The sequence below is a fragment of the Vanellus vanellus genome (genome assembly GCF_965231255.1).
Source record: "Vanellus vanellus genome assembly, chromosome: Z".
Lineage (NCBI taxonomy): Eukaryota > Metazoa > Chordata > Aves > Charadriiformes > Charadriidae > Vanellus > Vanellus vanellus.
Window position 1 is genome coordinate 30,952,464 of NC_138908.1, and position 27,008 is coordinate 30,979,471.

The 27,008-nt window shown below is 37.3% G+C and overlaps 1 protein-coding gene across 1 annotated transcript in view; it reads right to left on the minus strand.

Annotated features, from left to right (window-relative positions):
* LOC309683213 (long-chain fatty acid transport protein 6-like) overlaps window positions 1-26,108 on the minus strand; it is a gene marked incomplete at its 5' end in the record, with an annotated part of 43,404 nt that extends 17,296 nt beyond the window's left edge. Inside the window, 5 exons of the mRNA XM_082497425.1 lie at window positions 1,056-1,250; window positions 13,079-13,203; window positions 14,220-14,378; window positions 16,444-16,650; window positions 25,595-26,108. Coding sequence (XP_082353551.1) covers window positions 1,056-1,250; window positions 13,079-13,203; window positions 14,220-14,378; window positions 16,444-16,650; window positions 25,595-26,108 — 1,200 coding nt within the window. The remainder of the gene's footprint in view (window positions 1-1,055; window positions 1,251-13,078; window positions 13,204-14,219; window positions 14,379-16,443; window positions 16,651-25,594) is intronic.
* Window positions 26,109-27,008: the final 900 nt, after the last annotated feature.

Consider the following 27,008-nt stretch of genomic DNA (forward strand, 5'->3'; position numbering starts at 1 on the left):
GCCTTGCTAAATAATCTTTAATATTATTAGATTAAGTTTAGAACATGTTACTTACTGACTTCTCAAACCATTTAAGAGATAGCATTAATAGGACCCAAAAGGAAAAATCTATTTGTGGATTTCAAGCTGAAATAAATTCTTCTTGATTTAATCAGAAGGATGAAGGAAAAGCCACCATGTGTGACATGAATAATATGTATTCCTCTTCCCCAAGACATATAATTTCCATTGTTGAATCTGATTAAATACAAAAGAGAGACTATGGAATAAGCAGTGAAAAAAAAGTATGTTTTTTCTAGTTTTAGTAACCCAGAACAAACCAAATAAATATAGCAGATTGTGTAGATAAAGGGGCATAGAATTTTTAAATTGGTACCCTTGGAAAGTATTGTCTGTCACAATTACTCAACAGTGATTATATTTGCATTGTGTTATCTTTGAAATTTCTGAATAATGATACAGACTAAATGTAGAGTAGTTCGTTACTTATGTTTAATTGCACTTAGGTATAAAATATCTCTTAAAATTATATCTGCCTATATGTTACTTTATTTTAATTACTATTAATTCCCATTTATGCCAAATATTTACATAGTAACATGCAATATAAATATACACTTTGAAAACAGCTCTAAATATAAACTTTAGAACATTAAGTCAGAACAGAATGTCTATGTTTATTACATAAATGATGAGTTCTTCGCTATTAAAATAAATCCAACTTCCTCTTTTGTCCTTTAATATAGTACAGATTTGAAATGATACTCGAAATCTACTCAAAATTGCCAGAAGAGAGGCAAGGCCTTTTTGAGTCTTGTGAACCTCAAGAAAAATCTAAGTGTTACTGCTGAACTTATAACTGGGCTGAGTGCTAAGCACTATCTGCAATACCTTGTCAGCCAAGACTTTACAAAGGGTCAATTCAACTTGCAATAACTAGGTTAGAAAATTTACCTTGGATTTATGACTGCAGTCCCATGTCCTGTGGTCAAACTGATATATGCATTTACCTTCAGCACTCCCTTTTACAAAGTACAATGTAAATAAATAGTCACCTTATAAAAGAAATTGGTGCGTCCAACAGATCCAATTTTTCCTGTGTGGTTCATGAAACAAATGTTTCCTTCAGTAGCACCATAAAACTCACAGATCTTAACAGCACCAAATCTGTCTAAAAATTCTCTCCATATATCATTTCTTACTCCATTTCCAACTGCTAGTCGGACTTTGTGATTTTTTTCTCCTTCCTTCTGTTAAAAAAAGAAAGAAATAATTTAAAATATAATATACTGATAAATGCATTTGATTGTTGCATATATTGTGGGAAATTGTATCTCCTTTAAATACATAAAGTATAAAAAACAAAATAAAAAGAAAAACAACAATTAAATTAAAGAAAGCTAGCATAGCTCGCCTACAGCTACAATGTAGCAAACTGCAATCAGAAACCTATTATCTTGTGGAACAAGCAAATTATTTCCTGAATAATGGCTATATTAATTTATATAAATGCTTCCATATTTTAAAAGTTGTATCATCTCAGTCTGTTTCCACTCAGAGGAATCTGGGAAGAACAGAGAAATCAGGAATTATTTCTGTCAAGGGATTAAAGTCTGCATAGGTTAATAGTTACTTTATTGTGTCTTCAGAGTGATTATAAGAAACAAGCAGATTTCACACACTTGTAATATCTGTTCCTTCCCACACATTGCATGTAAGTAATTTTCTGTATTTCTTTCAATATTAAGACCTGTAAGGTTTTGTTCAGTGTTACTTGGAATACATTATTTCTTTGTGATCTTGAGTCTTTATTGTTGTCGAGTCACGTATTTTATTACAAGAAACACAATAGTATGTGTTCATCCAGTTCAGTGAGACTTTCTAAAATTTTATGAATACATTCCCAAACCTTTCAATTGCACAGAACACCTTTAAAATACAATCAGATTGAAGTTGAAGTATCACAAGGCAAAAGATCTAAAAATTTGCTTTCTTTTGTGTGTTTTTTTTTTTTTTTAATTTCACCTATTTTACAGTAAGACTCCCTTTTTAATCATTGCGAATAGAAATACAGAATGCCTAAGAAGTGAGACAGAACAAAATAAATATAGGTAGAGTTTGTACCACATACCTTTAGAACTACATAGCACTCTGGTATTGCAACACTGTCCGTATATACCTCTACACATATACAATTATACAAATGTATACAAACTGTTCCTTATATACATATGTACACATATGCACATATTCATACTGCTTTTATATCTATTTGTGTGTATACATGTCCATATACATATACTAAAGAAAGCAGACAGTCCCTATTTTCTGTCCTTCTGTTATAGCTTCTTTTTCCCCTCCCAACTCTAGTCCAGTATGAATTAGGTATGTCTTTAGAATGAAAAACCATTTTAGCACCTTTAATCTGGCATAAAAGCACAACAAATTATTTCTGGGAAGAGATCTGGTCCGCTGACTGAAACAGGAATCTTTAAAAATTTTGGATGTTAAAAACAGTGAACCTTCTACTAAGTACACAGACAGGAGTGTTCCTGAGAGGCTTATGTCTTGGCCAAATTCACTTTTTCATGAGGATTGTGAATTCGTACTTCTGTAACAAAAACTGCAAGCACAGTGAAATTTTAAGTTCCTCCTCTAAATCACAAAGACCGACCAAGTTCTTTTCTTCCCTCTTCAAAACCAGTAACTCATAGAAAGACAAAAAATTCCTTTATTAAGCTGCAGAGTCTTTCTTCTGGAAATTAAGTCCTCTTGCTGGAATGATTCAGCAAGGAACTCACCTGTTTCCCTAGATGCAGATAACTCTTGGCATATTACAATCTGAGGCATTATCCTGCTATTTTACCTCAAAACTTTTTACAACAACCCAATTGTTTCCTTTTCCCTTCTCCCTTCCTACCTAACCTTACATATAAAACTCATTTCTAAACACACAAGCATGTATTTACCTGACTTCATGCTAAATCATTACTAGCAAGTACTGTATCACATAGTACAATGAAACTGATGATAGCCTCAGTCTGGAACGAAGTATCTAGAAATTGCCTACAGATGTAATTTTTGGAGTGGTTTGTTTTTTCAAAACTTCAGATGCAGTATCACAATAGAACAGTGTAGATTTTCATATATCTGAAATAATAAGGTCTGTTATATTGCACATTCAAAATCATTATACTGTCAACAAACAACAAAAGTATTTCTTTTTTTTAAGAGAAAGTGTTTCAGTGCTACTTTGAACTTCGTCAGGAAAGCTTTTAACTCTTCTTTCCCCCAGAAAACTGTCCACCATCTTTTGAATATTCCAGTCAGCTCAATTTAAAACTTTTCAAATTGGGTTATTTTCCTTACAGTTTCATTGCTAAGCTGAAATTAACATGTCAGTTACTGAACTGCAGTTACCCCTTGCTGACGCCACTGAATTATTCAAATCTACTGCCTTTGCTGAGATATGAAAAATAGCACTAGAAATTCTTTCACAGAAATCCTTCGTCCCACAATGAACAGAAGAGACCAAAATGTGCATATATATATATATATACACGGACTAATTAAATGGGTCATTCATCTGGCTAGGAATACTCAAAATCTCTAGAGACCAAGTTAATAAGCAGGTGAGTTTGCTTCCATTATTTATACTTTAAGAAAAATAAACGCATTGATGGCTGTTTGCTGAAAAGACACAGACTAGAAAACAATGACCTACGTGGATTGTTTTTTTTTTTTCCAAAGGGACAAATACAGCATCATTTATAAGTGCAGTTACTTCAATACCTTCAGTTCCTCGTGTTATTTACACAATCACAGTATCACAGAATGGTAGGGATTGGAATGGACCTTCAAAGATCATTTCGGACCTGCCAAAGCAGGTTCAAAGCATAGTTTGGCTGGTTTATATTACCACAGCAGAAAGTTGTTTCTCTAGTGGAAAAGCTGCAGAGTAAACCTGACAGGTCAGCATCGTACTGTGCTTGCAATGTTAACACCTATCAACAATACAGTGTACGACTATCTCACTTTAGGAAGTATTCTCTTAGACATTCAGCCCTTTTGCAAAAATACAAAGAAGCTGTATGATGTCATCAAAAACCGATCACAGAAAGTGCATTTTCTTAAAAGAGAGGGCAGTAATTCACATCTTCACAACTAAGGTACATCTTCTGTTGGACTACATTGCTACAACTGTTGTATTTGTGATTTAGTCAGTTCCATCACAGTTGTACCCATCTGTTGACACATAGAATCACAGAATGGTTTGGGTTGGAAAGGACCTTGAAGATCATCGAGTTCCAACCCCCCTGCCATAGGCAGGGACACATGTCCAGCCTGGCCTTAAAAACCTCCAGGGATGGGGCCTCAACCTCTGGGCAACCTGTTCCAGTGCCTTACCACCCTCAAAGTGAAAAATTTCTTCCTAATGTTCAATCTAAAGCTACCCTCTTCCAGTTTAAAGCCATTCCCCCTCATCCTATCACTACATACCCTAGTAAAAAGTCCTTCCCCAGCTCTCCTGTGGGCCCTCTTTAGGTACTGGAAGGCCTCAACAAGATCTCCTCAAAGCCTTCTCTTCTCCAGGCTGAACAGCCCCAACTCTCTCAGCCTCTCCTCATAGAAGAGGTGCTCCAGCCCTTGGATCATCCTCAGGCCTCTCCTCTGGACATGGTCCAGCAGGTCCCTGTCCTTCTTATGTTGGGGACTCCAGAGCTAGATGCAGTACTCCAGGTGGGGTCTCACGAGAGTGGAGTAGGGGGGCAGACTCCCTCAAGAGTAGTGCAGGGCTTTCTGGGGAAAAGGCACTAAAACTGTCATGCATATAGCAGTCTTTCAACTGTAAGAATGGAAACGATATATGATTTAATCTCTCAGTGGGTTTAATAAGTATGAAGAAAATAATTATAATGAGGGAAACATTAAACAGTGATAATTCACTTTAGTTTTACATGAGAGTAAATTCATATAGCTATTTTTTTACATATTTTTACCTAAATTTGTATAATATATGACATTAATTCATGTTAGCCTTACCTGTAACTGACTTTCAATGGAAAGTGAACCACAGTAAATAAAATGGAGTTAGTAATTTTAACATCTTTTTCGTGACTCAATCTATATATTCACCATCTGTATTATTGTCCAGATCACTGACAGAGTCCAACTCTAGGGCAGGTGTGTTGGTATCCATGTGCACTGTGGCCGAAAACTTATGCAGTAAATAAAATGTAATAAATAAGAGAAGGCAAGGGAAAGGCATGATAATTTCAACAAATTCTAGAAACATGGTTGAGTGATGCATACTTAGTGTGTCCTAATGTATGAAAATCAAAATAAATTAAATATGCAGGAACTTATTCTTTAAACAGACTATGGCACCAATAGTTTGTTGAATTTCTGCCATACTCAGACAGCATTTCATCAACTAGCTTCCCTTTGGTACAGTAGACAGAATTATATGAGAAGAAGGAACTCCAAGGAGTTACCTAGTACACATCTCTTCTGGGAGACAAGCTCTACTACCCCTGTGCCATTCTTGACACATCAACAAGCTGTGGCCTGTCAGCCAGTTACTGTGCAACAGTTGGCATGCAGCTGGTCAGCATGCACATTCTTAGCCTGCTGCAACAGCGTAGTACCTAGTTAACATTTCCTTCACTTAAAGCTGTATTTCCTCACAATATCTCATATATGAAGGACTCAGTGCCTTGCCGTGGTCAACTATCACAAAGAAGTTCAAATACTGTGAAAAAAAAAAATGGGGAGTCAGTCTTTATCCACTTATTTCTAACAGTAAAGGTAAAACATTTTTTTCAGTGCCTTTCTGAAGCATTAATAAGCAAGAACTGTTCTTACCTTACACCGGGACTTTTCTTCAGTTCATTCTGCCAAGATCTTTGAACCGTATGCCAAATATCTGCATACATCATAAAGTTTCTGACGCACTGTTTCTCTGTTCTGAGTGCTTGTTTCATTTGTATAGTAATTAATTGACAAGTCAAGATCTGCCTTATTACACTAAATACCACATACCTGGGATTTTTCGTCTGCCAGTCTTTCCTCCTTAAGTGTTCTTTGTAAACTATGCGGACTATCTACATGATTAAGTCGTTGATAAAATAAATGCCTTTTAAAGTGCCATCAACAGTATATCAATTGGTGCTGGAAGGATTCATGGCTGCAGCTATACAAAAATGTACTTAGCAGTTGCTTTAAAAGAATACAAGAAAACAGGTTCATTGTCCTACTTTGCCATTTCTGCAGCAGGAAAAGACAAATGGAGAGAAGCATAGGTAATTTCAAGCAAAGGAGGCATGAAATGTTCTTGTGTTATGGCCTTGATGAAACTAAAAGCAACCTCAGGACCTGAGAAATGCAAACATCTGTTAAATATAAAATATGATGGACAGACCAGGACTGGGTTTACATTAATGTATTTACAAGGATTGTTTGTAACAACACATTCACCTGTTCTCTATTGACACACTAGCTCAAAAAAAGGGGCATCGGGTAGTTAGTAGAGAGACTGTAAGATGAGAGATATCTTACTGCTGTTATGATGACAAATGTAATAAATTCTTCAAGATGCGTGCTTACATTCACTTTTCAGTAATGCCTAGTTATAAATTGCAAGTTCATTTTTTAAGCAAAATACATACCCAAATTTAAAAATACAAGTAAAAGAAAACAGGAAGGGTACTGAAGAGATGCACCTTAAGACAGGAACAGGAATTCTAGAAACAGGACACATCCTTCCAGTTCAGGAACTGGTTGTTTGCTATTTCGTATAGCTCACTCTCACCATGCTTTCATTAATCAATCTCCTGATAATCTAACAGGATTAGATTCTATCAGGAGTTTTCTTCCTTTAGCTCTTCTAACAGGAAATGTTTTGTTTAATTGTAATTCTATTTCCTCAGAAGATATCTACCAACAAAAAAAGTCACTCTGTCTGTGTTCCACCCAGTAATATGAAGTAGATCATTGTATTTTTGCCCCAGGAGCCCACAAGTCAAAACAAATTACACAAAACTTTTCAAAAGTCAATTCAGAGAATTAAAGCACGCACAATTATTTCTTGTACTTCATATTGCCCCCAGTATTCTGTGAGCAATATGAAACTTCCCTTTTGTAAAAGTATGATTGTGCTTCCTAGGCTTCACTATCAGGTCTTCTTCTGCATGACTCCACCAGCTTAAGCCAAAAGATGAGTATCTAGGAAAAGAAGCTGGAAGGAAGGAAATTGTCCAAGTTACCTGACCTCTTAAAGACTCAGAAAAGGCTTGAGCCACCATGCTAAAACCAGTAGCTAACATTGCAACTAGCCTTCAGTGCTGTTTTGGGTATGGAAAATCAATGCTTCTTAAGGCCAAATGAGCTCTATGAACATTACAAAAGACTTTTGCAGGAAGAAAAACTGAAAATCTTTACCGGTAATAGTGAGCAGAATGAGAAAACAGACACAGAATGATTGTGTGGATGGAGTCCAAGAGCGGTATGCCAGTCCATTTAAATATCAGAAGGCAGTAGCCAAAATGGACAGGATTATAATCTGCTTTTAAACCCACTTTTAAAAAATAATACTGTTGTTGTAGTCATGGCAGTTTAAAGCACAAAGTTTGTTGTGATATACAATATATTTTTTTATTAGATCAACTGATACAGTCTGGAGGGAAAAAATACAAGCTTCCAAATCCCAGGTCCATTCCTAAGCTTCATTTCAGATGTGCTGAATATGTTCTTAATCTAAAAAGCATATTTTCTCTAACCTCATGTAAAATCAGTGTTCAATTCTCCTTTTAGGCACTGTTAATACTGTAGTAAATCAGTAACAACTTGGATTAACAATGATGTCTGCTTATGACATATGCAAGTGGTTGCAGATTTTTTAGGAAAAACACAAGTTACTAGAAGAATAAATAAATTGCAAAATTTCCCCCAGCAAATAAAATTGTGATGACATATAGAGATTACTCAGAGACTTCAAACGGAACGTACAGATGTGGTTGTCTGTAACTGTGACACACTAGTGGTTTGGGGTATTTAATAAAATGTGTTTGCTGAGAACCTGCAAGGGGCTTGACAAATTTCCGCTGCACATTTTAACGATAAGAGAAAGAACAATTTCCAGTACTGAACGTAAATTGAGCTAAAATTTAACGGGGAATAAAATGTGATGCCAAGTAAAACCTGCATTGCAGATAATTGCCTGCTGACTCATTTTTCCTTCTTTACCTGACCATCATATTCTCTTCCTTCAAAGGAACCTGTTTCTAGGTGGGAGAGACTGCTATCCAACATACATAAACTCCATTCTTACACCCCCTCCCACTACACTTGAGTAAACAGCAGGGAAATAAGTGTTCATTCTGTCTGCTTATCCCAGCAGCATTGACTTCCTTGTTTTCTCCTTCTAAATTACTATTGTTCTAACACAGAAGAGTTTTAATAAAATAAATCCTTAAGCATCTTTTCTAAAGTCACTCCAGAGAGCTTAATCCCATCCAAAGAAACCTTGGCCAAACTGGATCTAGTAGAGAGATTGGCTTGCTTCAGCTTAACAAAATAAAGTCTGAAAGCTGATACACATGGTCTTATACACTTGAGATCACACGAAGGAAATAGTAAATGTTACCGATGCCAAAGAAAAACATTGGCTCAATACCAAACTGACGTAAAACAGGACAGGTATTGATAGACAATTTCTAAGCAATGATATAATTAATTGTGAAATTGACTTTGAATACAAGTAGAAGTGAACTCTCATTTTAATAGTCAGCTTACCAAGTTCATGCAACGTACCACAAATCATATAATTAATCCCATAATGTATCACAGCTTATATCCTTAAGACAGGATATAATGATCAAGAAAACTGATTTCTAGCCTCTGTTTGTAAATCATTTCAGGATACACGTCTCCTTTACAGAAAAGCAGGAGAGATGCTGCATTACCATTCATATCTTTCTAAAAGCTTCAGGATGCAATGTATTATTTAAATAGCTCATTACTTCAAATTTGAAATAAACCTGCAAGTGCATTAGGAAGACTTTGTATACACTTTAAATGTTAAATTTTAAACATGCTGAAACCCTCTACGGAAAATATATCCACACCTTAGTACAGAAGTATTTCCAAGGCCTTTGCTTAGAGAGGAAATAGGGAGCTATGCTATGCCATACTTCTGAAATTTCATAGATAACAGTGACTTTGAGCACTGTCATCCAGCAAGACCAAGTTAATAATTTGCTGAATATTCTCTTCCACTCGAGTAGTGATGCTAATATCCTAGAGCAGGATCCATTTTGTAGCTACTGAAGGCTACTAGCCATCAATGTTGGTTCTTGTACTTTCACTATGATCAAAAGACTGGAGAAAAAAAGCTTGGAAGAGAGCACGCATGAGAATTATTCACTTATTTTGGAGCCCAGCAAAATCTATGAACGTCACATAATCCAAGGTCTTTGTACTCGTACTTAAAGAAAAAGGACGACTTCCTTTTCTAACAAATATTCTTTCGAGACAACAGGTTACTAAACCAAACGGGATGCAGAACAGGTTTCAGAAAAATTCTACTGTAAGAGTCTTCAAGAGCTGTTGCAGATGTGAGTGGGAGGCAGAAAGATCAAACGAGACAAAACTAATAAGGAAAGCTAAACCAAGAGTCTGTATGCTACCACAGAGACTTGCCAAAAGTTCTGTTCAAACTCTATGAAATAGAAGGCCATACTGTGGCCTTCACCTATTAGAAATATACCATTTATTTCAAGTTTAGTGTTAAATAAACAAATGAAGCACTTAAGATAATTGCTATGGTTTTAATCTGTGTTCATTAGAAGAGCTGTATAGTACTCTAACTTTGAGAACACTGCCCACATAATATCTTCACAGAGATTTAAAACTTGCATTAGCCATATCTTTCTCATGCTGCCAGTATATATAGTACTTCTAAGTTAATGAAACTTCAAGAGAGGTAACAACTTGGAAAATTATTTCACCTACTTGAAAAATTATTCTGGATTGCATAACATATTTAAAAACCTTCCACTTATTTGTGTGAACATGTTTCTCTTCCAGTTTTAACATGACAAATACTTACTACTTTTCTTCAAGTATCTAGCTGTCAAACTGATTCATTTTATCTTTAGCCAGTTAGCAAAAAAAAAACCAACCCCAACCAAAAACCCCCATAGCGTCACAAAGCAGAGTTTAGACATGACAGCTCCTAGAAAGTATGCAGGCAAATTAATAAATATAATAGTTATACAGTTAATGAATAGTTAATGATGGTATAAATATTTCATATAGTATATAAATAGTTAATGTGGTACAAATAACTTTATTTGCAAAATTTAAAACTCCTTTAACTTTATGATGTCTTGGTAAGGATTTAAAAATGAAACAGTTTGTTTGAGAAAATGAAGTATATTAATCTATCATTCTTGCTTTAAGGTACTGAACGGGATAAAATGGGTAAAACAAAATACCATGACCTAACTGTGCAGTTAAAGAACAGAAAAGGGGAACAAACAGTATCTGAGCCTGCAAACACAGCAAAAGCTGGGAAGTGTTGGAGAGGTGCAAGATGACTTTGAGGAAATCATGTTAGCCTACAATGAAGAAAAATCACAATTTATAAAAGCTAGCTCCTTCATATGTTTTGATTTTCCTTATGGTCTTTAACCAGATTTTTTGTTACCCTGTAACTTTTAGTTTATTTTATTGTGAAGTTAAAAAACAAACAAATAAATTTTTTTAAAAAAGATAAAAAAAAAAGAAACAGAGAGAGAAAGGTATTGCTATTCTGGTTTCATGTCACAGCCAGTGGTGTTTAATTCAAGAACATTCTCCTTGCTGAGGCACATATGGATAGTGCTGTAGGATCTATGACCCACTGCTACATTACTTCAACATACTTCTGAAAATTTTCAGGAGTAAAAAAATCCTTTGTCTTATGAACACTGACCTTTTCCATTCTTGGGTCAGTAACTTGAGATATTAATGCAAATTGTTATTCTGCTGGAAAACAAGACTAATTTGCATTCCCTTCGAATTATTAGAATACTGCTTAAGCAGGAGGTTATTGTGGAAAATCATAAAATGAGGACTTGGATTAGAAAATAATTTTCAGATTAATTGATTTGAATTATTGTCACCATTTCCTAAGAGGTGAGTCATTTCAATAAAATTCACCAAAAAAACCCCCAAAAAACACTGATTATTTTCTTGAAATCACAAAATGAAATTATAGAGGCAAAGGGAGATTGTTGAAAGAGATAATTCAACTTCTGTACATTTTCACAAATCTCTTTGTGTTCTAAACATTTCATTAAATTAAAAGAAGATACAATTCATTTCACTTAATGTTATACAGGTACTTGGAAACTGCTATTTCTTTTTATTTAGTATTCAAAATAAAAGCTGTTTCTGATCATAAGTAACTGCGTAAAGTCACTTATTACAATGTGTAACCAGGTAAGATAATAGATGATGTAACATTTAGGATTTACTACTGAAACACAATAGGACAATCTGCAGCTAAATGGATAGAAGTTGCCAGCATAAGCAAGATGAATTCTAGTTTATACTGGACTACGAATGTTTGTTTCATATTCATTTTGGCACATTTAGCACAAGCATTTGAGGACAGAAAGTCAGTTAGGTGTGCTATTGAACCAGGTATATCCATTCTCTCTATATTATTCTCTACATCTTGAATTAATTCCAACAAATTTTAGGCATTTAGCTTAGCCTAAGCATCTTGGACTCTCTCTGTCATCAGTGGGTAGATACAGAAACGTATCAGAAAATAGCCAGACCAAGAGTTAATTCATTTAACCTGAGTCAGCTATACTTGGTAATTACAATAGGTTCAGCATGCTTCGTACTTGATACCATGTAGATAGACCATCACACTACTGACTGCCAAGGGAAAAGAAGTATTTTCAAGTTAGGGCTAACACAGTTTCAGAGAGGAACGTCACTTTAACAAAACCAGCTTTGCTGTCTGGAATAGCTTTCTAATTGGAACAAAGGGCATTCCTCCTTTGAGCTGCTAACCTAGACCAACCCCCTTCCAAATTTTAAAATATGGTTTAGATGGTCTCAAAACAAGCACATTCCATGAGCCGAAACAGCACTAAAACATGACCTACAAAACTTGAGACCTTTGAGACCTTTATGGGCCAAGAAACAAAGTTTTTAAAATTCTGAAATTACATGGAACAGTAACCCTGTTTTTCTGAATTTACATTGTGAAACTCTATGAAATAATATTTTTTTCACCAAATGGTACTGATCCAGTTCTTAGTGTCGAAATCTTTTGTTTTAATACCTGGAGTACTGCACCCAGCTCTGGAGTCCCCAACATAGGAAGGACATGGACCTGCTGGAGCACGTCCAGAGGAGGGTCACGAGGATGATCCGAGGGCTGGAGCACCTCTCCTATGACGAGAGGATGAGAGAGTTGGGGCTGTTCAGCCTGGAGAAGAGAAGGCTTCGAGGAGATCTTATTGTGGCCTTCCAGTACCTAAAGGGGGCCTACAGGAGAGCTGGGGAAGGACTTTTTACTAGGGCATGTAGCGTTAGGACAAGGGGGAATGGCTTTAAACTGGAAGAGGGTAGCTTTAGATTAAACACTAGGAAGAAATTTTTCACTTTGCCGGTGGTGAGGTACTGCAACAGGTTGCCCAGAGAGGTTGTTGAGAGGCCCCATCCCTGGAGGTGTTCACGGCCAGGCTGGACATGGTCTTGGTCAACCTGGTCTAGTGGGAGGTGTCCCTGCCTATGGCAGGGGGGTTGGAACTCGATGATCTTCAAGGTCCTTTCCAACCTAAACCATTCTATGATTCTATGATTCTATGATAATACTTTAACATCTTCCTCATTCAAGCCATTTGGGTTTCTTTTTGGTCTACAGATCATGAAATATTTGAAAAACCTCTCATAAAAAGAAGGGCAGTGGGACAGGTTCAGTACAGTTTTATTATGCTTTTAACATAACCACGTTAAGAACAACAAATGTCCACATTACTTACAGACAAATAGCCATTGTTTTGGTTCCACTTACCACTGGCTGGCTGCAAAGGTAACGGCAAAGTTCTCCAATGTACTGGATGACAGTCACATTGTACTTCTTGCAGTCACTCCAAAACTGACTAGCTGAGAACTTCTTTTTTAACACACAGGTTGCACCTTTATAGAAACAGTAGAAAAGGAAATTAAGCATTTTCTCTACATGGCAGCTTAGCTAGCTATGTTCACTATTTTTACGAAATAGAACATAAGAGGAACTAAGGACAGCCTTGTTCCGAGAACTATAAGATATTTAAGCTGTTTTATTAGAAGACGTGTGTTCAAACCTGGTAGACAAAGAAGGGAGGTGAACCCAGCCTCCTTGGTGAGACAGTAAACCGATAGATAAGAGGTTAAAAGTAAGAAGACAACTTCTCTTTGTTGGTGCTGTAACATTGTTCAAAAGAGTTTAACTGAATATCCAGAAAAGTCAGTCTGAATTAGCAAATCATTTAGGTATCACTGATTTTTCAACAAAGAAAGTGTACATCGATGCAGATTTACACAGAATTAATCCATTATCCAATGATCGTTCCCTGGCTCTGACTTGTCCTTGATGCTTCAGGAAACAGGAAATATTTGCCATCAAGTTCCAAATAAATCTGTTATAAGAAAGTCATTGAGGACACCTACATTGTCTCCGCAAAATATGTATTTTATTGTCCGTGCCAAAACAGTACACAAGTTAAATGGAAAAAAAGTGATGTATCATCTAATGATATATGACAAAGGTGAATGTTTACTATAGATTTGTCAGTCTTTTTAAGTTCACCTAAATATTCTATTCCACTGTACAATGCTTAGTCTGCATATATACTAACAGACTATACACACTACCAAAATATTACATAAGTCCTTGAATTTTTTTTACCTAAATATAAAAGAAATTTGTGACACATAACTAATTATAACTAATTATTCTCCAGTACCACAAAGACAGCTTGTAAAGGCTCCTTCGCTATTACCACACTCCCACATCCCCAAAAACAGAAATATAAACCTATTCTGTAAAGACTTTTCATTTGATTTCAGCAAAGCATTAGTTTCCCTAATGGCAGTGAAACTAAGTGTGTTTTATATTTTTTTATAATAATTAATTCTCTATTAGCAACACAATTAAATGAAACAAGCCCTACCCAGTTCAATGCATCCACCAATGCCAAGAAGAGATGCTGCACTGTGATAAAGGGGCAGAGTAATATAAATTATGTCTTCTGCAGTAGCACCAAAAGCCCACAGTCCAGCAGCTCCCTTAAGAACCTGCATGTGACTGATGACTGCAGCCTTTGGAAGACCTGTAATGAAAACATAAAACCATGCATAAGGCTTCTCTTAAAGAAAACTCAATTATTTTTATTTCCTGTGTAAGGTCCCTAAAATGATAAAAGAATCAATTCTTTCTTCTCTAACCAATTTTTCAGCCATCTGTTTAGATGGCCGCTAACAGACAACTAGCTGTTTAAAAAAGTATTGCATGTTTGTTCTGTACACATAAAGATATATAAGGCAGTTTGTAACTTTGTCTGTTATATATTTAATCTGATGTCAAGTAAATTCAAATAGGTGGAAACATGAAGAAACTCCATGGTGAGCCTATTATCAAATTATATAGAGCCAACAAAGACCAAAAAGCATTTACTGTACATACGGACTTCCTTTAACATAAATAGGCATCACACTAGATGTCTTTCAGGCCAGAGTCACAGTGACTGTAACATAATTAAGAAAGGTATGGGATCTACATGAAATAGATCATGTAGTTCATGCTTATCTAAGATGTGTACATCTAAGTCTACATACTTGTTTTAGAATGCTATGAAGACTACATAGAAGTAAAAAAAAATCCAGCAAGAAATCCACTGCAGTTAGGTTCTTCTTAACGAGTTTCTTCAGGTTCAGCACAGTATTTTTGTTCAGCAACATGGAGACTCACATGCAAGAGCTTCTTGTGCTACTACTCTGGTACCCATTATTTTGAGTAGGGGATGTGTTCTTGCTTTATGTATGTTCTCACATACACACACAAATTTCAGGCTGAGTTCTGATGAAGAACAGTGAGAACTGATAAAAATTTCAAAAAATTTCATGTTACAGAAAGTTTTCTCACCTTTCTATTAAAGGTACCATTCATTTGAAAACTTAACCAGAGCTGTTAATTGGAAGTGTGGTCTGTGGAGATTCTAGCTACACTTTAAAGCTATTCCAAAGCCCATCATGCTAAAGAGAAAAGGCAGTAAGTCTATGTTGCCAGTGAACCATGTATAGCAAGAAGTGAGCTACAGTGTCTTGAGTTTTTTCCTTCTGCCTTTACAGACAGCTGGCTACAGACCATGCAAGATACTGCTTTTTTTAACTAAGTTTATCAGGCATTGGTTTTAGGAGCAGCACTATGCTCTTATTTTATCAAATTGTGTGAAAATGCTCAGTTACTTTAGATTAGAATTAGTTATTCCATACTCTTCAAACTAAACTAACACTATTCTTTCAGCTGCATGGTACATAAAAGAAATCCAATGTAAATTAATGTAATACATACAAGCACTCAAGCTCCACCACATTTATATTAGTAGTATTACAATCATACCGGACTTCTTGAAAATATTTATACCTTCTTAATTTTTTATTCCAGACAGACATCTTTATTTCCTGTTTTTTCCCCAGAATCCGAAGTAAATAAATTAAATAATTCTTTGTCTGAGGGAACAAAACCATAAAACACATCTTCATTTTAAATCTTCTTGTGACTAAAACTGTTGTGTTCAGTTGAATGAGAATGCCAATCTGCTTATCTTAACAACATCATGCTGCTTTTCATGTCAGTGATCAGTTTTTTTAAAGTCTTAGCTTCTTAGCTGCTGGAGCACTGGTAATAAATTCAGCCATCTGTTTCTAAACTAAAAGGCTAGTAACTTAATCCTATTTTCTGTCTCTACAGTGACCTGCAGAGAGCATGACTTAAATAAGAAAACCCAAATGTCTATTTGCTTGTTTGAAGATTGTCTTTTAAATTCTAGATACAATGTTAGCTATAGTAGCTATGCAGAGGTATGTTATCACAAAGTATTTATTATCATTGTAAATGCATTGAAAGAGCAAAATGTTTTATAAACACCTTAACTGTGAACTAATGAGGCAAAGCTTCTCATAGTATTTGCACAATGTGGCAGGAAAATAAAGAGCAATCCATAAACTACTGAATATAAACAGTCAATGACAAGAAACATGTTTATTTTCTACTATAATGCTTCTAGATAAGAAATATTCTACTATGAAAAGATGAACCAAAAGATTAGAGTTTCAGAAAATCAAGTTTTGAGATGAAAGCTGAAGGAAAATATAGACTCTTTAGCAGACTTGTACCTGTTGTTCCTGAAGTAAATATATATAAAGCAGTTGACTTGAGGTTGTTGGCAGACCGTTGATTAACTGGAACAGGGTCCTCAGATGCAGCCTCTATTTTGTCTAAAAGAGTATGCACGCTTGGGAAAGTGGAGTCTTTGGTCATTATCCAAACACTAACGTCTTTTTGGAGGTTAGGAAGAATTTCTTCCAGTGTGCCAAGCAAATCTTAAAAATGAACATAAAATAATGTTAATTACATTATGTCTTCACAAAACTAGCAAATAAAGTATTTTGCCTTTGAAATTTTTACTTTTTGTAATAGAAAGAGAAATGAAAGTCACCTCCATGGACATAAATAAATTCAATAAAACAATTGTGAACTAGAATGAAAATTCACTGAAAACAGGACATAATGTGGTAAAAATACTGCTGACCCCACAAGGTCTAGTTGTCAACTCACCCTCAAGGCAAAATGGTGAGCCTTGATTACTAGCTCCTGCATCCTTACCTCATTTTGGATAACCCTTTGCTAAGACCAGAATGAAGTGTAGTTAAGTTTCAACTTCAAATAAATCATGAAGAAATCTGTTGAAGATGCAAGGCAAATATATACATAGCTTGTAATTACAGTGCTGCCCTCAACAGCAATCTCTCATCAAACAGTCTTTTTTTCAAAAGCACAGAAGTAATTAATTTAAAAGCAAACACACAAACAAAAAACTATATCATGTGTGTAGGTACCTGAATTTCACAGAACAGAAATATGATACAGGCCCATGGCTTATTCAGACACTGCCATGTGGCTATTTATGTAGTGCTCTGAGTGTTTTGGATACCTTAAAGTATTTTGGGTACATCAGACAATTTTATTTTCTTATAATCACACGTTCATTCACTGAAAACTATTCCTTTTATTGGCTTTTACCTCTCTATATATACAAAATCACTTTTATAAAATAAAAACAGGAGAATAACTAAGACCTATTTTGTTGGGTTATCAACAAAGAAACCATGAAGGAGAGTGCCAGATCAAACAAAAAGAAAAAATATAAATAGAGGCCAATCCTTAAGTAATACATTTGGTATTTATGTTTACATTTGTAAGAATTTTACGATCTGTCACTTTCTCAGAACACTGCACAGGAATTAAAGTACTAATCCAGGAAAAATCTCAAGAATAGGAATAATATTGCTTTTAAAAGAACTATTCATACTTAAAGACTCATTTACACTTAAGTGCTTTGCTGGATCTCAGCCTATGTAATTAATCTTGCAAATATCCCCGTGGGTATAAATTTTTGTTATTATCTTAGTTTTTATAGATGAATAAACAAACAAAGTTGACATGACTCACCCAGAACCTCATAATGAGGCATTGCCAGAGCCAGCATTTGAAATCCTGATGTCAACTCCAAGCTCATTTCACAAATATAAATATGGATACCATTAATAGCATCCTCTTGCATAAATTTTACACCAAAATAACTGAAGATTTTTTGTCTTTCAGAAAAACTACTTTCCTAATGACAGATTGCTGTAGGTATTCTAATGAATGACATAGTAGTCACTATTACTATACAAAGATACAGTCTACTGTCGCCAACTAATCATGTCTTACAAACCTAAAGCCTACAGAGTACAAATTCTGTATATTTTATGAACGTTTAGCAAATAGATCTGATGAAGTGCAACATTAATATTTTTGTGTTCTAACTTCTTTGCACTGCAGAATGATTTCAGGAAGGAATCACCAAAATAATAATGAAAGTCTAAAAGACAGATAGCCTCCTGTTTCAATCATTGGAGTACAGTCGACTATACACTGCAATAGAGTGAAAAAATGTGAATAAAATGTTAAGGACAATAGTATTAACTGCAGGAAACCCGGTGGACTGAAAGTCAAGGTTCGTTGGCATATTAATTCTGTTTTGCTGTCATATTATAAAATTAGGGTATATTTTTCAAGTAATATATATATGAAAATACAACAGTATTATTTCTAAAGAAAAACAGCTATTAACAAACGAAGTGTGACAGAATAACTACATACTTATTATCTTCTAATACTGATTTTTGTGTTCCTGTTATGCATATATATACATGTATATGTCTCCTAAGTATGATAATGACAGTTTGTGTAGGTGCAAGCTAGGCTGAGAACCTAGCAAAAGAAACACAGGTGTTAGAAGTGGCTGGAGCTCCATTTCTGTTCTCAAAAATAGTAAAAGAACATAGCATTCTCTGTCATTCTTTATTGGTGCAGTGGCTCCAACTGCAGTGCCAGAAAAATGCTAAGGATTGTTAATTGTTAAAGACTGTTAAGAATTTCTTGGCTCTTCCAGCTTCCTTTGAACAAGACTCAGCTGTCCATCGTCTGTAGTGTCTTTTCCAGATAATAAACATGATGTACAAAAACTGAGAAAAACTGCCCAATAAAAGTCATCATGCAAAATTATCCTGGGTAACTAAAATGTAATTGTAAATGCAATTTCACCTATTGTTTAATGGAAAACCATCCTCTTGCAAAAGGTCTGGCAAAAATCCCTCAGTGAGTATCACCCTTCTTAAGTACTGCAGATACCAAAGGGACCATTGCCGCATTTTCTTATTTTCCATAGATAAATTCATTCCTGCTTGCATTTCCTTAAAGTGTTTTGCTTTTTACAATTTTGAAAGTGATGAAGATGAAGCCATGTCACCTACCAACTCTTAACTTCCCTACAGAAGACACTTTTGTTTAGGACTGCATGACATGAAGAAATTCACAAATATTTCTAATTTTTTAGTATTCAGAAGTTCTAGATGTGCACCAAGTTCCCTGTGTATTTGCATAACGTAAAATGCAAGTCTGTCAAAGGAAGAGAGCATACCTCTTCTTTTCCCTTCTTTTCTTTCCTTCCTTCAAAGGAAGAAAGATGGCAACTATTAATTTCAACTCTACAGACACAATCATTTAAGAACCAAGAACATCAGGAGGGCATTTAGTAGACTGAAACATATTTACTCTAAATAATTAAGATCAATCTTCAAATTAAACATACACATTGTTTACGGTTTTTCTAAATACTCACTCATAAAACCTATAGTTTATGTTGTTGCAGAGGCTTGCTTGTTTTTTTAACTACTATTGAACTATGAATCGACTGTACAATAGAATTTTTCTTCTGTGCTCAGGAATGTAGTACTTAGAACAATATGCCAACACCTTTTAATTATACACTATCTTGAAAGAAATTTCTAGTTAGATAGCAGAGAACAGCAGAAACAGTAAGTGATTTCCTGAATAAGAAAGGGTAATTTAAAACAGCTGTATTCAAGGTGCCAGAAACAGAAAATTACTTCTGGAACACACAGGACCATGTTTGAAGACAACTCGCAGTTGTACTAACATATTTCCAAAGAATAATTCTAATGATAGTCAACTAATGTTTTGTTCCGTGAAAAAAAAGAACTTCTGTGCCAGACATTGTGTAGGGCTCATTGGCCTTTACATATCATCTTGTACATGTGTCACGAAAAAACAGCCCTCTTGGAGGAACTATGATTTTTTCTAGAGGTACCTGGTATATGTACTTTATCATACAGAAAAGCAATTATAGTAAAGCAATTTAGCTATTTAAGCTTGTGGTTTCTCTCAAGTAACTGTTTGCTTTTTACACTACAAAAGTATATTCAGGTTTTGGTTTATTTGTTTTGGAAGAAATTATTGCTTATCTGAAGTTAGGCAATGTAGTCAGCAGTTCTGTGTGAGTTGTTTACATAGTTTGTATATGAATATTCACCACTTGCTAACTATTTGGCTTCTATTGGGAAAAAAAAAAACTGTAATTGGTCAAGATGAATATGCTTCTCCACTTTTTTGCTTTTTTTCCCCCTCTTGCTTTTAAAGCCTTTCATTATTCAACAAAAAGTTTGTGAAACTGTTACATTAAATTAAAATGAATACATAATTCAGCTATGTCTTTTGAGAAAGCAAAGAAAATATATTTTGGTTTTGAACTACAGACCTAGGCTTCAAGTTGGACAAAAGGCTTTTTATGTTATTTTCTAGCAAAGAAACAATGCAGCCTGTTGGCAAGGACACAGTCCTACACTGATGAAAGGAATACATCAGATTATGAGATCAACTTGTACTGAACAGAAAGTTACTCGGAAGGAAAACTGTATGAGATGGTTCTTACATAACTTCGATGTGTACCCTGGTTGATATGCTCAGTAAGCTATGGGAAGTCCAAAATCTTCCCCACGCTGTCTGGCCTCAGAAAATAATTGTTACTTGTACTTGATCCCCCAAGTGACTCCTTACACTCAGCATTTATTCTCACTAAGTAATAATAACAGAAACTTCAAGTCAGTTGTGGCTCAGGATCAGTGTTGGTATCTTGAAAGGCCACTGAAAATTGTAAAGGCAGTAAAACAGAAACTGACCCAGGAATCGCACTTGGCATTGTTTTCCACTCAAAGGCCACCTGGGACAGAGACACAGGCTAAATAAAAGCAAGTGATCAAAGAGATACGGTGTCTAATAGACCAGAGTGTCTTCTGCCGGTCTTCTATGGTTTCCTTGTCCTAAACGTTTAGGTCTAAATAGCTTTTCATTTCAAACAGCTAAGAAAAGATGGTATTGACAAAATGCATTCTTTTTCTCACTCAGTGACTAACATACAAGAAATGATACTGCTGCTTGTATATAATACCATATGACCTTAATTCACAAATACCAAAAAAGATTTTGTTTACTCTCTTTCTCCAGGATGTAGACACACTCCTGTCTGAACTTCACTCTTGACAGCATAAACCCTGGTTCTGAGCTGGATGGCGAGAAGTTCAAAATACACTCAGCAGCAGCAGAAAGCACTGCTGGTGCCTCAAGGGTAAAGAATCCTGGCCAAGAAAATGCTATACTGGCACAGCTGAGAGATGTAATTCTGTACAGAATTGCGGAATCACAGAATAGCTGTGGTTGGAAGGGACCTCTGGAGGTCATCTTGGTCAAAGACCCCTGCTCAAGCAGGCCCACATAGAGCAGGCTGCCCCCACCGCTGCCCACAGGCTGCAGCACGTAGGCTCCCTGAATAGCCTTTGTTGTCAGGATAGATGTAAACCAATCTCATGGAGTTTAGTAATGCAATCCTTTCACAGTTGAATCCTTGCATCAGAAGTCATGATGGCAATCTGGGATGTCCTACAAACAGCTGAACTCTTCTGAGTAGCAACACACTATAAATGCACTGGTAAATTCCATTTGTACCCTTCTGGTGGGTCCCTAGATTCTAAGTGTTGTTTAATAGTATTGCTGTTACACAGGTCCTGTCCAAAAAATAAAATGTAATCCCATGTTCAAGCAAGACTCCAATGAATTGAAATATTCCCTAGAAAGGACACAGTGCCTTAAAAGGTGCCTGAATTTTAAGCAGTACCTTACTCCTCTGTTAAACAAGTAGTTTTTAAATGAATAAGGGTGGCTTAATCTGGTAACAAATGCAGTGAGGATAAACACCTTTTAGACACATTGTTGTTAGAGCAAGCTAATGCTGGCAGTCTGACAGAGAGAAGGGCATACAGCTTCTTTTTTTCTCCTTTACAAGTTTGTCGTTTACTTACATGTTAGTTAACTGCTGTTTTATTAAAAAGGCAGTTTTAAACTCCAACTTTTGAATCTCTTTCAACAAACATTCCCCAGAATGGGAGTGGTGGTAGACAATGTTTCTGGGAATGGAAGTGTGAGAATGTTACACAACAAATTAAAGCAAGAGCTAAATGCTCTGGGAACACAGCAGACAAATTAAAGTAGCTAAAGCAAAAACTATCTCTCTGCCACAAAAGGCAAGTGGAAATACCGGAAAGAAACACAAAGTCTAAATATTGGCAAATCAGAGAATCTATATTTGCCTTACAGCCTACAGTTGGATGAGAAGGAAAAAACAAGTTACTAGATGGTTACTAGATGGTGCTAAATGGATTAAAAGAACATTGCTGTCATCTAAAAAAAATCAACCTTTTAGAGAGATCCATTTCATATAAGAAACTGACAAGTTTTCCAACATATCTGAGGCTTAAGAATAAAACATTCAATTGCAGAGAGTTCGTAGAATATGTAAGTCAAAACCAACCCCCCCCAAATTAAGTACTATTGGAAGACTCCCATCTAAAGTTAGAAAACGCAAACAAAATGTCAGTGAATTGTCAGGCCAGAAGAATGGCTGACTGCAAGCGCTGAAGGAAAGATAAGATGATACCAATTGGACCAGGTTACCAAACCACAACCTCTGAAAAATATGCAGGAACAAACCAAAACAAAAATAAAGAGTACAAATTCCACAAATGAGAGTGATCTTCAAGAGGCAGCATGAAAGACTGAACAAGGCATGGAAGACAATGCATCCGTAAATAGTGCCCAGCCTATTTGGGTTAAAGATATTACCTTTGTGAAAAATAAAAGCATTTTTGAAAAACTGCAAGATTACCTCCTGTTCCAAAGAAGCTGCAAGATGCAATCATCTCACACAGAGGAAAGCGATACCACCATTCCGAGCAGGGAAGATTTCGCAAGAAACAGTTATATGTGGGAACTGTTCCAGGTGCAAGGAGAAGGTGGAAGGTTCCCTTCAGCACATATGAAACCTTAATATTAAGTAGATTTGAAAACAGGTTCCTGGTGCCACTACAGACAGGAATTTCAAGAACAAATTTGGTCTTGCTGAGCACAGTTAGTTAATGGTCAAATTGTTAAGGGGATGCTTTCTGCTGTGCTGCTGTATATGAACAAGATTGAAGGTAATTCAGCATATTGAAAAGATAGTTTTATAACTGTTACAAGAAATGCAATTGCTAAGTCAAGCTTACATTTTTTTGTGGAGGGTGAAAAACCTACATATTTTTGAAAATTAGAATTTCCACTATCCAGAAATAATACCACTACTAATCACTGGTTAAAAAAACAGTCTTAGCTACCAAACACGATGCCAGACTATGACAAGGACAGATATTGGACCACAGACTAATGTTTTTTGAGGTAAATAGTTTACAAAAAAAATACACTATGTTCAAACTACGCACAAACCTGTGGAAAATGGTGCCACAAGAACAAAACACAAGAAAGTTCAAGTCATGCCTACCAATAAGAATCCCTTGAAACACACACTAACACTGGATGAAAAGATGCTTAACAGACCTCTGAGAATTATCTGACTGTGTAAACTTGGTGTTAAATACTGCCCTGCAACTTTTATAAACATTAGGGGGAAATTATTCTGTACAATAATTGTGTATAACAAGTTTTTGTTTCAAGAGTGGCATGGGTTAATCCTCACAGTCACTAGACAGTATATGAAACTTCAGTTGAAAAACTTGGACTCCTTTGGAGAGGCTCCTTTTCCATATGACATGGCCAATAAACAAGGACATAACAGAACCTCAATTTCTTTCACAGACACAGATTAAAAAAAAAACCTCCATGCCCCAAAGAAGAACACTGTGAAGACTTGCAGGCTCAAAGTACTGACAAAAAGACACTAAAACCCATGAATAAAGTAAGAAGACCAACACATAGAAGACCAGCTCAGAGACTGATTTGCTGGTATCTCTGTTGTGTTACCTGTCTGCGCATAGCTCTTCTTGTGTGAGTAGAGGCAAACTCAGAACAAGTTAGTTCAACATAGTTGCTCTTACTATCAGCTGCTGGTAACACATTAAGAGTGGAGAAACACAAACCCCGTTCCTGCTTTGCAAATGCTTTTTTCATTCATTAGTTAACCTCCCATTTTAATAAAGACTACTCTTGGATACAAGTTTTGATCCAAAGTTCTCCTTCACCACAGTCAATAAGCGAGAATTTCCTGAATGTTAATTCCATTCCTCAACCACACACTCAAAAGCACATATTTGTGAGAGGGTGTTAAATTTTTTTTTTTTATTATTATTAAGTAAGAAGGTAAAATTAAAAACTGTCAATTCAGAAGCTGTGTTTTTGGATTATACTTAAATTGGCTTTTGTTTCATTAGCTTGTTTTAATTACCAAGCATTCTTAAACCAGCATACCATACACAATCAGAATGACAAAATTTAAAATTAAAAATACGCAAGGGAAAAATCTTAAATACATTTTTGAAAGCACAAATTGGCAGCAGCAGAGAACACATGGAAGGAAATTCCATCATTTGCATCCATTTGTCATGGATGCAAAACCTCACAACCTGTGTAATAGGAATAAGGCAAGAAGTTGTGAAATAGAAATAAGGCAGAGTAGACTTGAAATAGTAATTTTAGAGAGGCAGGAAAACATTATATATTTACTATTTTAAAATACCCACCACCAATCAAATGACAAGGTTCTTTGTGATCTTTTAGCATTGCAGATTCACTTGCATTTGATCATAAATGCTCAGGCAAGTTTAGGTTTTGGATCTGTTTTCAGTTTATACATCTCTATAATTGAAGCCCAATTTGAATACAGAATGCATAATAGCCCTACATTAAGATTTTAAAGTCTTTTGAAGCACTTAACAAAAATTTAATACTTTGGAAACTTACATAACAGACACTATTATCTCCTATTCAAACACAGCAATTTCTTCTACAATCCAACACCAACAGTAAGCTGGATATTACAAATCAACCTCCTATGTGCTACACCTGTAGAAAAAGCCTCTCAATTTCAGTCCCTGGAAGAGTACCATACCTCTTCAAACACTTGTACAGCAGAGGTTGTACAGTCTGAGCTTAGACCTTCTAGTTCGCAGTGGTTTTGATCACTAGAAAGATGCGGAGATAGTACAGGATAAGAAAGTACATGACTCAAATAGGATTAAAATCGACGATTTATAATGAATGGGAAATTAGTAGATCATTTTAATATTTTCTAAGACACATCAAGCAACTACAAAAGCTATTAAACACCTGGAACAGGCTGTATGTTGATATTGCAAACTTTTCCGCAACGCACATTTTTTAAGAAAAAGTTAAATGGCTGTCCCCAAAGCATGGATATACCTGATTCTGCCTGAGAGGCTTAAACTTTATGATCTCATGAAGCTCCTACTAGCCCTAAGTTTCTTTCATACTGTGAACATCTGAAAACCGGATTTTCAACAAAGGAGCTGGAGAGACATACACCGGGGTGATGTGACATTAAAAACTTTAGATGTACGAATCAGGTGCATACTCTACCTGCTCCCACAACCAGTATCTTGGGCTCACAGCTGCTGACACAGTGCAGGAGAGATTTGGAGCGGACATTGAAGTTGAGGAAAGCCACCACGCAGCCCAGCTTGGCCAGTCCGAACCACACATGGATGAAGTCTGGCTCGTTACCCATCAGCAAGGCTACCGTGTCACCCTTCTTCAGAGCCCCGTGGTGTAGGAAGACCCGCGCTATCCTGTTACTCCTCCTGTCCACGTCTCGGTAGGTGTGCACCTTCCCTTCATAGATGAGGAACGGCTTGTGGGGCTGCTTCTCGGCCAGCTTCACAAACTTGTCCAGGACGGTGACGATCCTGCCTTGCAGCCGGTACATCTCCACTGTCAGCCCGTACATCAACACTTTCAGGAGGTACCTCAGGTCAGCCCAGAAGTAGGGGAAGAGGAGCTTCTGGATGAGGTGTAAGGAGACGATGCCGGCGGCAGCGCCCGGTACCCAGGAGGGCAGCATTGGCAGTGGATAAAGGTCGTCCCAGCCACTCATCTCCCTACAGCCAGGCGGCTTGTCACAGGGAGCCGGGACGTGGGGAGGCTCAGGCTGCGGAGCCTGAGGGGAAAGCCAGTGAAGGGCTGAGGCTTTTCCCGCCCTCTCTTCCTCCAGAGAGGCGCGCCGCCGCCCTGGAAAGTCCGCACCACCTCCCGCTCAGGCAGCAGCGGGGCAGGGGGAGCCCAGCAGCCGACGGCGACCGCCAGCCGCACAGCTCGGCCCCGCCGCTCGCCTCAGCCCCGGCACGGCCGCCGCCCGGAGCCTCCCGCCCGTCACAGCCCCCCTCCCCCCCCCTTCCCCTGCCTGGCTGTGGCGGGCCCCGCACCTGCGGGACGGCACGCCCCGGCGGGAGAGGCGAGGGCAGGTAGGGCGGGAGCTCCTGCCCTCACCACGCACGGCCGAGGCGAGACCCCAGTCCTCCCGCCCCCGGGACTCACGGACGGCACTGAGTTGCTGGCGGGGCGGCTGCGGCTGCTGCTCCCTGATCCGGTTGCATAAGGCGCTATCTGCTGCCTCACACACACACACACACACACCCCCGGGCCGCGGCGGCAACCGGGGAGGTTGGCTCCTGGGTAAGGCGGCGGCCGAGCGCAGGCAGCCTCGCCCCGGGATGGCCCTCTCCGCGGCGGGGAGGCGGCAAAGCGAGAGCCCGTTCCCCGCTCGGGCGGTGGGACGCACCGGGGCGGGGAGGTAACACACACCCCCCTCCCCGACGGGCTGTCACCTCATTACTTGTAGTATTTCGGCCCCGGGAAGTTGGTTGTCGCCGCTGGTCCCGGGCACTCTGCTCTGCGCTGAGGTGTGGAGCAGGGCTCGGCGTCCAGGCCCTGTCGCGACCGCGGGGGCCCAGGCCTCCCCTCTGCCCGGGCTCACACACCACCAGGCCTCCGGAGC